The following is a 12,500-nucleotide window of genomic DNA, read 5'->3' as shown; positions in this document are numbered from 1 at the left end:
ACTGTTCCCTGTATGATTGGACTGTAGAAATCTGTGACTGTTCCCTGTATTGATTGGACTGTAGAAATCTGTGACTGTTCCCTGTATGATGATTGGACTGTAGAAATCTGTGACTGTTCCCTGTATGGATTGGACTGTAGAAATCTGTGACTGTTCCCTGTATGGATTGGACTGTAGAAATCTGTGACTGTTCCCTGTATGTGATTGGACTGTAGAAATCTGTGACTGTTCCCTGTATGGATTGGACTGTAGAAATCTGTGACTGTTCCCTGTATGATTGATATGGACTGTAGAAATCTGTGACTGTTCCCTGTATGGATTGGACTGTAGAAAATCTGTGACTGTTCCCTGTATTGATTGGACTGTAGAAATCTGTGACTGTTCCCTGTATGGATTGGACTGTAGAAATCTGTGACTGTTCCCTGTATGGATTGATTGGACTGTAGAAATCTGTGACTGTTCCCTGTATGGATTGGACTGTAGAAATCTGTGACTGTTCCCTGTATTGATTGGACTGTAGAAATCTGTGACTGTTCCCTGTATGTGATTGGACTGTAGAAATCTGTGACTGTTCCCTGTATTGATTGGACTGTAGAAATCTGTGACTGTTCCCTGTATGGATTGGACTGTAGAAATCTGTGACTGTTCCCTGTATGTGATTGGACTGTAGAAATCTGTGACTGTTCCCTGTATGGATTGGACTGTAGAAATCTGTGACTGTTCCCTGTATTGATTGGACTGTAGAAATCTGTGACTGTTCCCTGTATAGATTGGACTGTAGAAATCTGTGACTGTTCCCTGTATTGATTGGACTGTAGAAATCTGTGACTGTTCCCTGTATTGATTGATTGGACTGTAGAAATCTGTGACTGTTCCCTGTATGGATTGGACTGTAGAAATCTGTGACTGTTCCCTGTATGGATTGGACTGTATAAATCTGTGACTGTTCCCTGTATGGATTGGACTGTAGAAATCTGTGGCTGATCCCTGTATGGATTGGACTGTAGAAATCTGTGACTGTTCCCTGTATGGATTGATTGGACTGTAGAAATCTGTGACTGTTCCCTGTATTGATTGGACTGTAGAAATCTGTGACTGTTCCCTGTATTGATTGGACTGTAGAAATCTGTGACTGTTCCCTGTATGGATTGGACTGTAGAAATCTGTGACTGTTCCCTGTATGGATTGATTGGACTGTAGAAATCTGTGACTGTTCCCTGTATGGATTGGACTGTAGAAATCTGTAACTGTTCCCTGTATGGATTGATTGGACTGTAGAAATCTGTGACTGTTCCCTGTATGGATTGGACTGTAGAAATCTGTGACTGTTCCCTGTATTGATTGGACTGTAGAAATCTGTGACTGTTCCCTGTATGGATTGATTGGACTGTAGAAATCTGTGACTGTTCCCTGTATTGATTGATTGGACTGTAGAAATCTGTGACTGTTCCCTGTATGGATTGGACTGTAGAAATCTGTGACTGTTCCCTGTATTGATTGGACTGTAGAAATCTGTGACTGTTCCCTGTATGTATTGGACTGTAGAAATCTGTGACTGTTCCCTGTATTGTTTGGACTGTAGAAATCTGTGACTGTTCCCTGTATTGATTGGACTGTAGAAATCTGTGACTGTTCCCTGTATGGATTGGACTGTAGAAATCTGTGACTGTTCCCTGTATTGATTTGACAGTAGAAATCTGTGACTGTTCCCTGTATTGATTGGACTGTAGAAATCTGTGACTGTTCCCTGTATGGATTGGACTGTAGAAATCTGTGACTGTTCCCTGTATGGATTGGACTGTAGAAATCTGTGACTGTTCCCTGTATTGATTGGACTGTAGAAATCTGTGACTGTTCTCTGTATGGATTGATTGGACTGTAGAAATCTGTGACTGTTCCCTGTATTGATTGGACTGTAGAAATCTGTGACTGTTCCCTGTATGGATTGGACTGTAGAAATCTGTGACTGTTCCCTGTATTGATTGGACTGTAGAAATCTGTGACTGTTCCCTGTATGGATTGGACTGTAGAAATCTGTGACTGTTCCCTGTATGGATTGGACTGTAGAAATCTGTGACTGTTCCCTGTATTGATTGGACTGTAGAAATCTGTGACTGTTCCCTGTATTGATTGGACTGTAGAAATCTGTGACTGTTCCCTGTATTGATTGGACTGTAGAAATCTGTGACTGTTCCCTGTATTGATTGGACTGTAGAAATATGTGACTGTTCCCTGTATTGATTGGACTGTAGAAATCTGTGACTGTTCCCTGTATGGATTGGACTGTAGAAATCTGTGACTGTTCCCTGTATGGATTGGACTGTAGAAATCTGTGACTGTTCCCTGTATTGATTGATTGGACTGTAGAAATCTGTGACTGTTCCCTGTATTGATTGGACTGTAGAAATCTGTGACTGTTCCCTGTATGGATTGATTGGACTGTAGAAATCTGTGACTGTTCCCTGTATGGATTGGACTGTAGAAATCTGTGACTGTTCCCTGTTTTGATTGGACTGTAGAAATCTGTGACTGTTCCCTGTATGGATTGGACTGTAGAAATCTGTGACTGTTCCCTGTATTGACTGATTGGACTGTAGAAATCTGTGACTGTTCCCTGTATTGATTGTACTGTAGAAATCTGTGACTGTTCCCTGTATGGATTGATTGGACTGTAGAAATCTGTGACTGTTCCCTGTATTGATTGGACGTAGAAATCTGTGACTGTTCCCTGTATTGATTGGACTGTAGAAATCTGTGACTGTTCCCTGTATTGATTGGACTGTAGAAATCTGTGACTGTTCCCTGTATTGATTGGACTGTAGAAATCTGTGACTGTTCCCTGTATGGATTGATTGGACTGTAGAAATCTGTGACTGTTCCCTGTATTGATTGGACTGTAGAAATCTGTGACTGTTCCCTGTATTGATTGGACTGTAGAAATCTGTGACTGTTCCCTGTATGGATTGATTGGACTGTAGAAATCTGTGACTGTTCCCTGTATGGATTGGACTGTAGAAATCTGTGACTGTTCCCTGTATTGATTGGACTGTAGAAATCTGTGACTGTTCCCTGTATTGATTGGACTGTAGAAATCTGTGACTGTTCCCTGTATTGATTGGACTGTAGAAATCTGTGACTGTTCCCTGTATGGATTGGACTGTAGAAATCTGTGACTGTTCCCTGTATTGATTGGACTGTAGAAATCTGTGACTGTTCCCTGTATTGATTGGACTGTACAAATCTGTGACTGTTCCCTGTATGGATTGGACTGTAGAAATCTGTGACTGTTCCCTGTATGGATTGGACTGTAGAAATCTGTGACTGTTCCCTGTATTGATTGGACTGTAGAAATCTGTGACTGTTCCCTGTATTGATTGGACTGTAGAAATCTGTGACTGTTCCCTGTATGGATTGGACTGTAATAGAACATTTGCAGTCATGTGCCTGTGGGGCCTTTTTCAAATATAGATAGAATGAAGTTGACGTCACTCGGGTCTTTCTAATTTTTTTTTTTTTTACCATCCACGTTTATGAGTAATTCTCACTTAAATGTATTATCCAGACTATAAAAGTTCATGGTTACATAGAGTTTTGTGTGTTGGTCCGTTATACTTCCGGATGGCAATGTTGTGAGATTGTTAGCCAACCACATACTATCTATAAGCCATGGAAGATTGACCATTGAAGATATTTTTTAATATATTTATTTCTATTTAGAGCTCTGTCGACATTTTGGCTGACGCATGGGAATAACATTGTGACGGACAATGTCGCTGGCGGTTCAGATGTGAGTATGGTTGTCATTCTCGTTATCACGTCCTTTGGTATCGTTTCTCGGAAGTAGTAGTAGTAGTAGTAGTAGTAGTAGTAGTAGTAGTAGTAGTAGTAGTAGTAGTAGTGGTGGTGGTGGTGGTGGTAGAAGCAGTAGTAGTAGTAGTAGTAGTAGTAGTAGTAGTAGTAGTAGTAGTAGTAGTAGTAGTAGTAGTAGTAGTAGTAGTAGTAGTAGTAGTGGTGGTGGTAGAAGCAGTAGTAGTAGTAGTAGTAGTAGTAGTAGTAGTAGTAGTAGTAGTAGTAGTAGTAGTAGTAGTAGTAGTAGTGATATAAGTAGTCCTTCAGAGCCATTCTGTACTGCGTCCTATCCAAAGAGTAGCAAGCAATTGTTGTTATTTGTTTCACGATATAGAAACCGGAATAAACTCCGGCTCCATGGGCCCAACGGCTCTGAAGGACTACTACTGTTTTTGTTTGTTTTAGGTACGTGGTGTTACTAAAAGTAGTTTTATTATCTGGGAAAAGGGTATATAAATTATAAATTGCACTCTTTACGTCTGCAGAAATTCGGCTTCATGTATGCCTTCAGTGACGTTCCTCTGGGTCCATCCTTTGAGCGTCAGCAGGAGAGACAGACAGTGGCAAACTTCAGCACCAGATACACTCGCATCAAAGAGTTTTCTGGAAATACCGCCCACTCAAACCATCATGTAAGTCCGATGTGTGCCGACAACTTGGTGAATATTTCTTGAGAGGATTTCATAGGTATTTGGGATCTCGATAGCTCAGTTGGTAGAGCACTTGCTTCACAAACAAAGGGGCCTGGATCGATCCCAGGTGCAGTCGAGATTATTTTTTTCTGACATCCTTGTCCACCTAGCAGTGATTGGGTCGCTGAGTCCATTAGATCTGACATCCTTGTCCACCTAGCAGTGATTGGGTCGCTGAGTCCATTAGATCTGACATCCTTGTCCACCTAGCAGTGATTGGGTCGCTGAGTCCATTAGATCTGGCAAGAAATATTTTGCAATAGACTAGCGTCCTATCTAAAAGGTTAACAAATAAAGTGACACAAAAGTCCTAACGTCACACTTTCCTCTATTTCGGTTCAAAACTCCTTAGAAGCGTGTGACCAGTCCACTGGACAATGAAGAGACAATGTATAGGTTACATATTGAACTATAAGGTGACATATAACTATTTTAATTATATGATGTACAGGCAGATTCTTATAATTACGGGACGTACAAGAGCGAGGATGAACGGTCTTTATTGACGACTTACGGAAGTCCCAGGTTTGAGAGTTTTTGCCAAGATGAAGGTCATTTAAATCGATCGATATTTGAAGGACGACTTTTCTGGCCACATTTTTAAATACGAGTTTTTTCGAAGTACACACTTAACTGGCCAGAGCGATGAGTCACACTTTAATGACCTCTGACCTCCATCACTTCAATGTGGTCTTTCCTATAAGATTGTGTTGACATTCTATTCCAGACGGGTCTGAACATCGAGGGCCTCATTTCCCACGGAATGTATGAAGGCGACGTGTACATCCCAGAGAACGGTCTGCTCCAGAACACCCCAGGACAATACTCAGCCCGTGACCCACCCACCGCCGATGGACAGAAAATCGAGACTGTTCTAGAAAGGTAAGACTTGATCGAGTTTCGAGGATGACGATATTTGTGCGTTTGTTATTGATTTGGAGTGTTTGTTTGTCTATTTCATACTGCCATTGTTGATGTTGATTTCAGCACAGGCCATTACATTGTGCGGCCATGTGGTCTACTGGTATGACACTCGCTTTCGGTTCGTAAGGTCCTGGGTTCGAGCCTCGATCGGCGCATAGTTGAGTCCTTGCAAAAGACTCTTTACTCACAGTCTCTCTCTCACCATACTCAGGTTTAAATTGAGTAACTGGTCGTTAACAGCGTTGTCTCAGTCAAACTTTCCCATGGTGATAAATAAGGGGAATTCTGTTTTTATTTATTTATTTATTCATTTATCTATTTATTTATTTATTTTATTGACTGAAATCCTATACTGTTTACATCATTTTGTTCTTGTTTCCATGTGTACAGACTGACATTTTACAAGAACGAAGAGGCGGATGCTTGGGTGCGGGGAGGTAACATCGTCATCAAACAATCATCGTGAGTAGAGAGGGTATTGTCTGTACATTCAATAGGAGTCAATAGTCTGATGTCACATCCGCCCAGAAACCAGCAGCTTGGTTCTAAACAAAAAAATCGGTACTTTTTATCCTTCATGCTGGCGAGAACCTTTTCACATGTCATGTGATTAGAATGTATAAAAGTCATTTTCTCCTATTACAGATATACTCAACAAGAGAAATAACTGAGTAAATACATACATTTTCTTCATATTCATTGTAGTAGGGGAAATTAGGCTACAACCGTGCAAATTCGGGTTAAAAGCTTGAAAATTTGCATACAGGTTACCAAGATCCTTAAAAACCCATCTGCTATAGAACCACTCTGGCAATCAATCATAACGTTTCGGTTTAAGGCCTTAGATTTTCTCCTATTACAGCTTTATTAAACAAGGGAAATAACTGAGTTACATTATATTTTCTTCATATTCATTATAGTAGGGGGAATTAGGCTACAACCGTGCAAATTCAGATTGAAAGCACGACAATTGGCATAAAGGTAGCTAAGACCCATATAAATGGCGCCTGCTATAGAACCATTCTGGCAATTTATCATAACAACTCTTTAAAAAATGCCACAAAATAGACCGAAATGCCTCAATAGTCTGTGACGTCACGAGTTCAAGCGAAACTCTGGAAAGACATGAAATATAAAATTTGGCCAGAAAACTAAAACTTTTAAAACATTATAAGTTCTTACAAACCTGGCTGTTTTTGACAATTACTTACCAGTTCATGTTGATGGTGTTATTGTTGTTGATGATGATGATGATGATGATGATGATGATGATGATGATGATGATGATGATAATAATGACAATGATGATATTATTATCCTCCACCTTCCAGATTCGGCGATTCCCCTATTGGTTTCATCTCAGCTCACAACGCTGGCGACTCATCCTGTGACGTCAGAGACAGTGTGTTCATTGGTCAGACGGACAATTTGGGCCAGGGCTTTGTCTACAGGAACAGGACGGGGGATCTATCAAGGCAAGCACTGGAGCGAGGTGCCAACCCACACCTTCTCTCAGTCCATTGCAGACTACAACCCGTAAGTGGCTACACCAGACCTGCCAACGTATAGATAGTTCGAAGTTGACGTCACTCAGGTCTTTGTTATTGTTTTTTTGCCATCCAAGTTCATGAGTAATTCTCACTCAACTGTATTAACCAAACTATAAACGTTCATGGTTATACATAGTTTTGTGTGTTGGTCCGTTATACTTCCAGATGGCAATGTTGTGAGATTCTTAGCCAAGCGCATACTATCTATAGGAAGAAATTCGTAAAATTACGAAAATTTGGCTCCGATTTCATGAGTATCTCTAAGTCATCAAAACTTCTTGAAACTTAAAAGTTATAATAATGAGCATATTTCTAGAGCGCCTTTCGTCGAAACCTCAAAGTTAATCTATAGATAGAATGCTCTTGGCCAAGGAGTTTACAACATTGCCATCCGGAAGTATAACGGACCAACACACAAACTCTGTGTAACCATGAACTTTTATAGTCTGGTTAATACAGTTTAGTGAGAACAACTCACAAACGCGGATGGCAAAAGCAATAACAAAGGCCTGAGTGACGTCATCTGCATACTATCTATATTGCCTATTTTTACTAACGAAAGACTGATAATGGAGAGGCTTCGGATGGGAACAATACAGAAAATGGACGTTTCGGGCACAAACCCTTCGTGAGCACAACAATAGACAAATAAACGTTGAAAACAAATAAAATACATGGAGTATAAACGTGTATGTACCCGAAACGTCCATTGTCTGCATAGTTCCTATCCGAAACCTCTCCATTTTCATTTTTCGTATAACCTTGAACGTTTATAGTCTGATTGATAGAATTTAGTGAGAACTAATCATTAAAATGGATCACTAAAAAAACAATAACAAAGAGCTGAGTGGCGTCAAGTTCGTTCCTTCTATACTTAACTCTCTCCTTACCGATCATTTTCAGTATTTTTCCCAAAGTGGCAGGCTTATCCAGCAGAAAAATTGATTTTTAAACTCAAACAATCTCTCTACAAAACAACTTTATGTTCTTATTGATTAAACAAAGATCTGAAAAATAAATCTGAATAAGAAAAATTGTATATTATGTCGTAACAAATGTGACGATTTTGCTGTAGGTGGTAAGTGCGCCTATGTGGTCTAGTGGTATGACACTCGCTTTCGGATCGGAAGGTCCTGGGTTTGAGCCTCGTGCTCGGCGCATAGTTGAGTCCTTGGAAAAGGCTCTTTACTCACATTCTCTCACCGTATTTAGGTGTAAAATGAGTAACTGGCCGTTAACAGCGTTGACTTTGTCCGAAAAATTGTAATATCGCCTAACAGGCGTTATGTCCCACCCGACATGTTAAATGTTTCTGTTGACCAGGGACCCCTTGTAAAGCGCTTTGAGCACGTTTAGTGGATATTGCGCTATATAAAAGCTCAATTTCTTTCTTTCTAAGGATAAGGTTAAATCATTATTCGTGAATTTATCTTTGTTCCTCAGGGAAGACTATGTAAGCGGCATCGCGTTCTATCAGGGACCCTTGTTCGTGGACAACTGTTACTTCGACAAATACTTCAACTGGTTCTTCGACGACACGTTTGAACAACTATGGGGACATAGGTGAGGATTAATTGCCTACCACGTGATCAGTGTAAGCCGCCGACGTACACTTATTTTCATTTCTGATAACCCAATTCCTTATGGGCTCATTGTTATAATGGAAATCTAAACGAAAAAAAAAATAACACAAAATATTGTCATTTACAACAATGTTAAACTAGGTCCATGAGGATGTTCGGATATCAGACCTGCATAAATGTACACGTCGGTCTGAGCATAAATGGCGAAGACAAATTATGATAATCTAATTTAATAATTACACTTAAAACCACCGCAATGATAAAAAATTATTATACATCGTGAAACTAAAACTTCTTATGACTATACTATAAAGGACAATGTAGCAATTTGTCCTCAAGTAGCCCTTCAAAGTCCTCGATAAAGACTATTTACTCACATTCTCTCACCATACTCAAGTGTGAAATTAGTACCTGGCCGTTAAAAGCGTTACCTTTGCAATATTGACTTAAAAGCGTCCTGTCTTGTTTTACATGTTCAATGTTGCTGTTGGCTAGCGCCCCCTTGTAAAGCGCTTTGGGCACGTTTAGTGGATATTGCTCTGTATAAAAGCTCACGTTTGTAAAGTCTCTTTAGTCCATTAATTTTCTTTATTTACCTGACCAGACCTGTGAGACCAGGAGCCGCCATTAGTTTCCATCGAAGTGCTGGCTACTACAGTCAAGTTCACTCAGGAATCTCCAATCTGAAATTTGGCTTCTGTGACAATGTGAGTAGTCTAGTGACTTCCAAATTATACTCACACACCCTTCAATATTTATTTCTCTGTCTCTCCATCACTTTGTCTCTCCCGAACTATTTTTCTCTCTATCTGTCGGTGTACCACGCGAGAATGACTCTACCAAAAAAAAAAAGACTCTAGAGTGAAATTGGCGTACGCGAGGCACACTCTAGAGCTAGTCTCGTGGCTGCGAGGCTAACTCTAGAGTCTGTCTCGCGTACGCAAATTTAACTCTAGAGTCTTTTTGGCAATAGAGTCATTCTGGCGTGCTACACCGGCCTGTCTATCTAGATATTTAACAATCTATCAAACCATCGGTATGTCTTTTTGTCATTTCGATCTCCAAACCAATTCATCCATCCATCCATCCATCCATTCACCCAATCTATTCATTATTCCATTCTTTCATTCATCCACCCACCCATCCATCTATCAATCCATCCATCCATTCATCCATCCATTCATTCACCCAATCTATCAATCCATCCATCCATCCATCCATCCATCCATCCATCCATCCACCCATCCATCAATCTATCAATCCATCCATCCATCCATCCATCCATCCAATCATCCTACTCAATCCATCATCCATCATCATCCTTCCATCTTTCATTCATCCATCATTCATCCATATCAATCCATCAGTCCATCTTTTCATCCTTCCATCCTTTCATTCATCCATCCATTCATCCATACATCAATCCATCAGTCCATCTTTTCATCCGTCCATCCTTTCATTCATCCATCCATTCATCCATACATCAATCCATCAGTCCATCTTTTCATCCTTCCATCCTTTTATTTATCCATCCATTCATCCATAGATCAATCCATCAGTCCATCTTTTCATCCGTCCATCCTTTTATTTATCCATCCAGTCATCCATACATCAATCCATCAGTCCATCTTTTCATCCTTCCATCCTTTCATTCATTCATCCATCCATTCATCCATACATCAATCCATCAGTCCATCTTTCATCCGTCCATCCTTTTATTTCATCCATCCATTCATCCATACATCAATCCATCAGTCCATCTTTTCATCCGTCCATCCTTTTATTCATCCATATCCATCATCATATCCATACCATCATCCATCTTTTCATCTTTCCATCCTTTATCCATCCATCCATTCATCCATACATCATCCATCGTCCATCTTTTCATCTTCCATCCTTTATCTCCATCCATTCATCCATACATCAATCCATCATCCCATCTTTTCATCCTTCCATCCTTCATTCATCCATCCATTCATCCATACATCAATCCATCAGTCCATCTTTTCATCCTTCCATCCTTTCATTCATCCATCCATTCATCCATACATCAATCCATCAGTCCATCTTTTCATCCGTCCATCCTTTCATTCATCCATCCATTCATCCATACATCAATCCATCAGTCCATCTTTTCATCCTTCCATCCTTTCATTCATCCATCCATTCATCCATACATCAATCCATCAGTCCATCTTTTCATCCTTCCATCCTTTCATTCATCCATTCATTCATCCATACATCAATCAATCAGTCCATCTTTTCATCCTTCCATCCTTGTATTCATCCATCCATTCATCCATACATCAATCCATCAGTCCATCTTTTCATCCTTCCATCCTTTTATTTATCCATCCATTCATCCATACATCAATCCATCAGTCCATCTTTTCATCCGTTCCATCCTTTCATTCATCCATCCAGTTCATCCATACATCAATCCATCAGTCCATTTTCTCCTTCCATCCTTTCATTCATCCATCCATTCATCCATACATCAATCCATCAGTCCATCTTTTCATCCTTCCATCCTTTCATCATCCATCCATTCATCCATACATCAATCTATCAGTCCATCTTTTCATCCTTCCATCCTTTCATTCATCCATCCATTCATCCATACATCAATCCATCGGTCCATCTTTTCATCCGTCCATCCTTTCATTCATCCATCCATTCATCCATACATCAATCCATCAGTCCATCTTTTCATCCTTCCATCCTTTCATTCATCCATCCATTCATCCATACATCAATCCATCAGTCCATCTTTTCATCCTTCCATCCTTTCATTCATCCATTCATTCATCCATACATCAATCAATCAGTCCATCTTTTCATCCTTCCATCCTTGTATTCATCCATCCATTCATCCATACATCAATCCATCAGTCCATCTTTTCATCCTTCCATCCTTTTATTTATCCATCCATTCATCCATACATCAATCCATCAGTCCATCTTTTCATCCGTCCATCCTTTCATTCATCCATCCGTTCATCCATACATCAATCCATCAGTCCATCTTTTCATCCTTCCATCCTTTCATTCATCCATCCATTCATCCATACATCAATCCATCAGTCCATCTTTTCATCCTTCCATCCTTTCATCCATCCATCCATTCATCCATACATCAATCTATCAGTCCATCTTTTCATCCTTCCATCCTTTCATTCATCCATCCATTCATCCATACATCAATCCATCGGTCCATCTTTTCATCCGTCCATCCTTTCATTCATCCATCCATTCATCCATACATCAATCCATCAGTCCATCTTTTCATCCTTCCATCCTTGTATTTATCCATCGACTCATTAATCTATCAGTCAGTCCATCCATTCCTATCCAATCCCATCCCATGTTTTATATAAACTTACACTTCTACATTTAATCTGTAAAGACCACCACTGATACAATATTTTCCTATTCATTTAACTGCTCCTGATCTCTCTGATACTTCATTCAACATCAAATTGAGAAATTTAGGAGCAAGCACGTATGTAAGATAAAGATGTAGATAGACTACAGTTGACGCCACTCGGGTTTTTGTTATTGTTTTTGCCATCCGTCTTTTTGAGTAATCCTCATTAAACTGTATTATCCAGACTATAAAAGTTCATGGTTACACATAGTTTATGTGTTGGCCCGTTAGATTTCCGGATGGCAATGTTGTGAGCTTCTTAGCCAAGCTCATACTGTCTATAAACAATTGTCTATAAAACAGTGGCAGACAAACAAGAAAGAAAGATAAAAGGGCAAAAAATCGAAATCAATCCAAGTTAGGGGTTTTTTTTTCTCGTTTTTTTTTCTCTTTTTTATTCTCTTTTTTTCTCTTTTTATTCTCTTTTTATTCTCTTTTTATTCTCTTTTTATTCTCTTTTTTTTCTCTTTTT

At 39.7% G+C, this 12,500-nt stretch overlaps 2 protein-coding genes across 2 annotated transcripts in view; both read left to right on the top strand.

Annotated features, from left to right (window-relative positions):
* LOC144979080 (cell surface hyaluronidase CEMIP2-like) overlaps positions 1-8,572 on the top strand; it is a 25,347-nt gene extending 16,775 nt beyond the window's left edge. Inside the window, exons 10-15 of the mRNA XM_078925695.1 lie at positions 3,718-3,787; positions 4,335-4,481; positions 5,269-5,423; positions 5,856-5,927; positions 6,797-7,001; positions 8,459-8,572. Of these exons, the coding sequence (XP_078781821.1) occupies positions 3,718-3,787; positions 4,335-4,481; positions 5,269-5,423; positions 5,856-5,927; positions 6,797-7,001; positions 8,459-8,560 (751 nt within the window). The 3' untranslated portion in view covers positions 8,561-8,572. The remainder of the gene's footprint in view (positions 1-3,717; positions 3,788-4,334; positions 4,482-5,268; positions 5,424-5,855; positions 5,928-6,796; positions 7,002-8,458) is intronic.
* Positions 8,573-8,743: 171 nt separating this feature from the next.
* Positions 8,744-12,500, top strand: part of LOC144979079 (uncharacterized) — a 6,574-nt gene continuing 2,817 nt past the window's right edge. Inside the window, exons 1-2 of the mRNA XM_078925694.1 lie at positions 8,744-8,751; positions 9,203-9,305. Coding sequence (XP_078781820.1) covers positions 8,744-8,751; positions 9,203-9,305 — 111 coding nt within the window. The remainder of the gene's footprint in view (positions 8,752-9,202; positions 9,306-12,500) is intronic.

Source organism: Berghia stephanieae, chromosome 8 (genome assembly GCF_034508935.2).
Source record: "Berghia stephanieae isolate SIO BIC M18660-M18661 chromosome 8, UCSD_Bste_1.3, whole genome shotgun sequence".
Classification (NCBI taxonomy): domain Eukaryota; kingdom Metazoa; phylum Mollusca; class Gastropoda; order Nudibranchia; family Aeolidiidae; genus Berghia; species Berghia stephanieae.
This window is presented reverse-complemented; position numbering and strand designations above follow the sequence as displayed.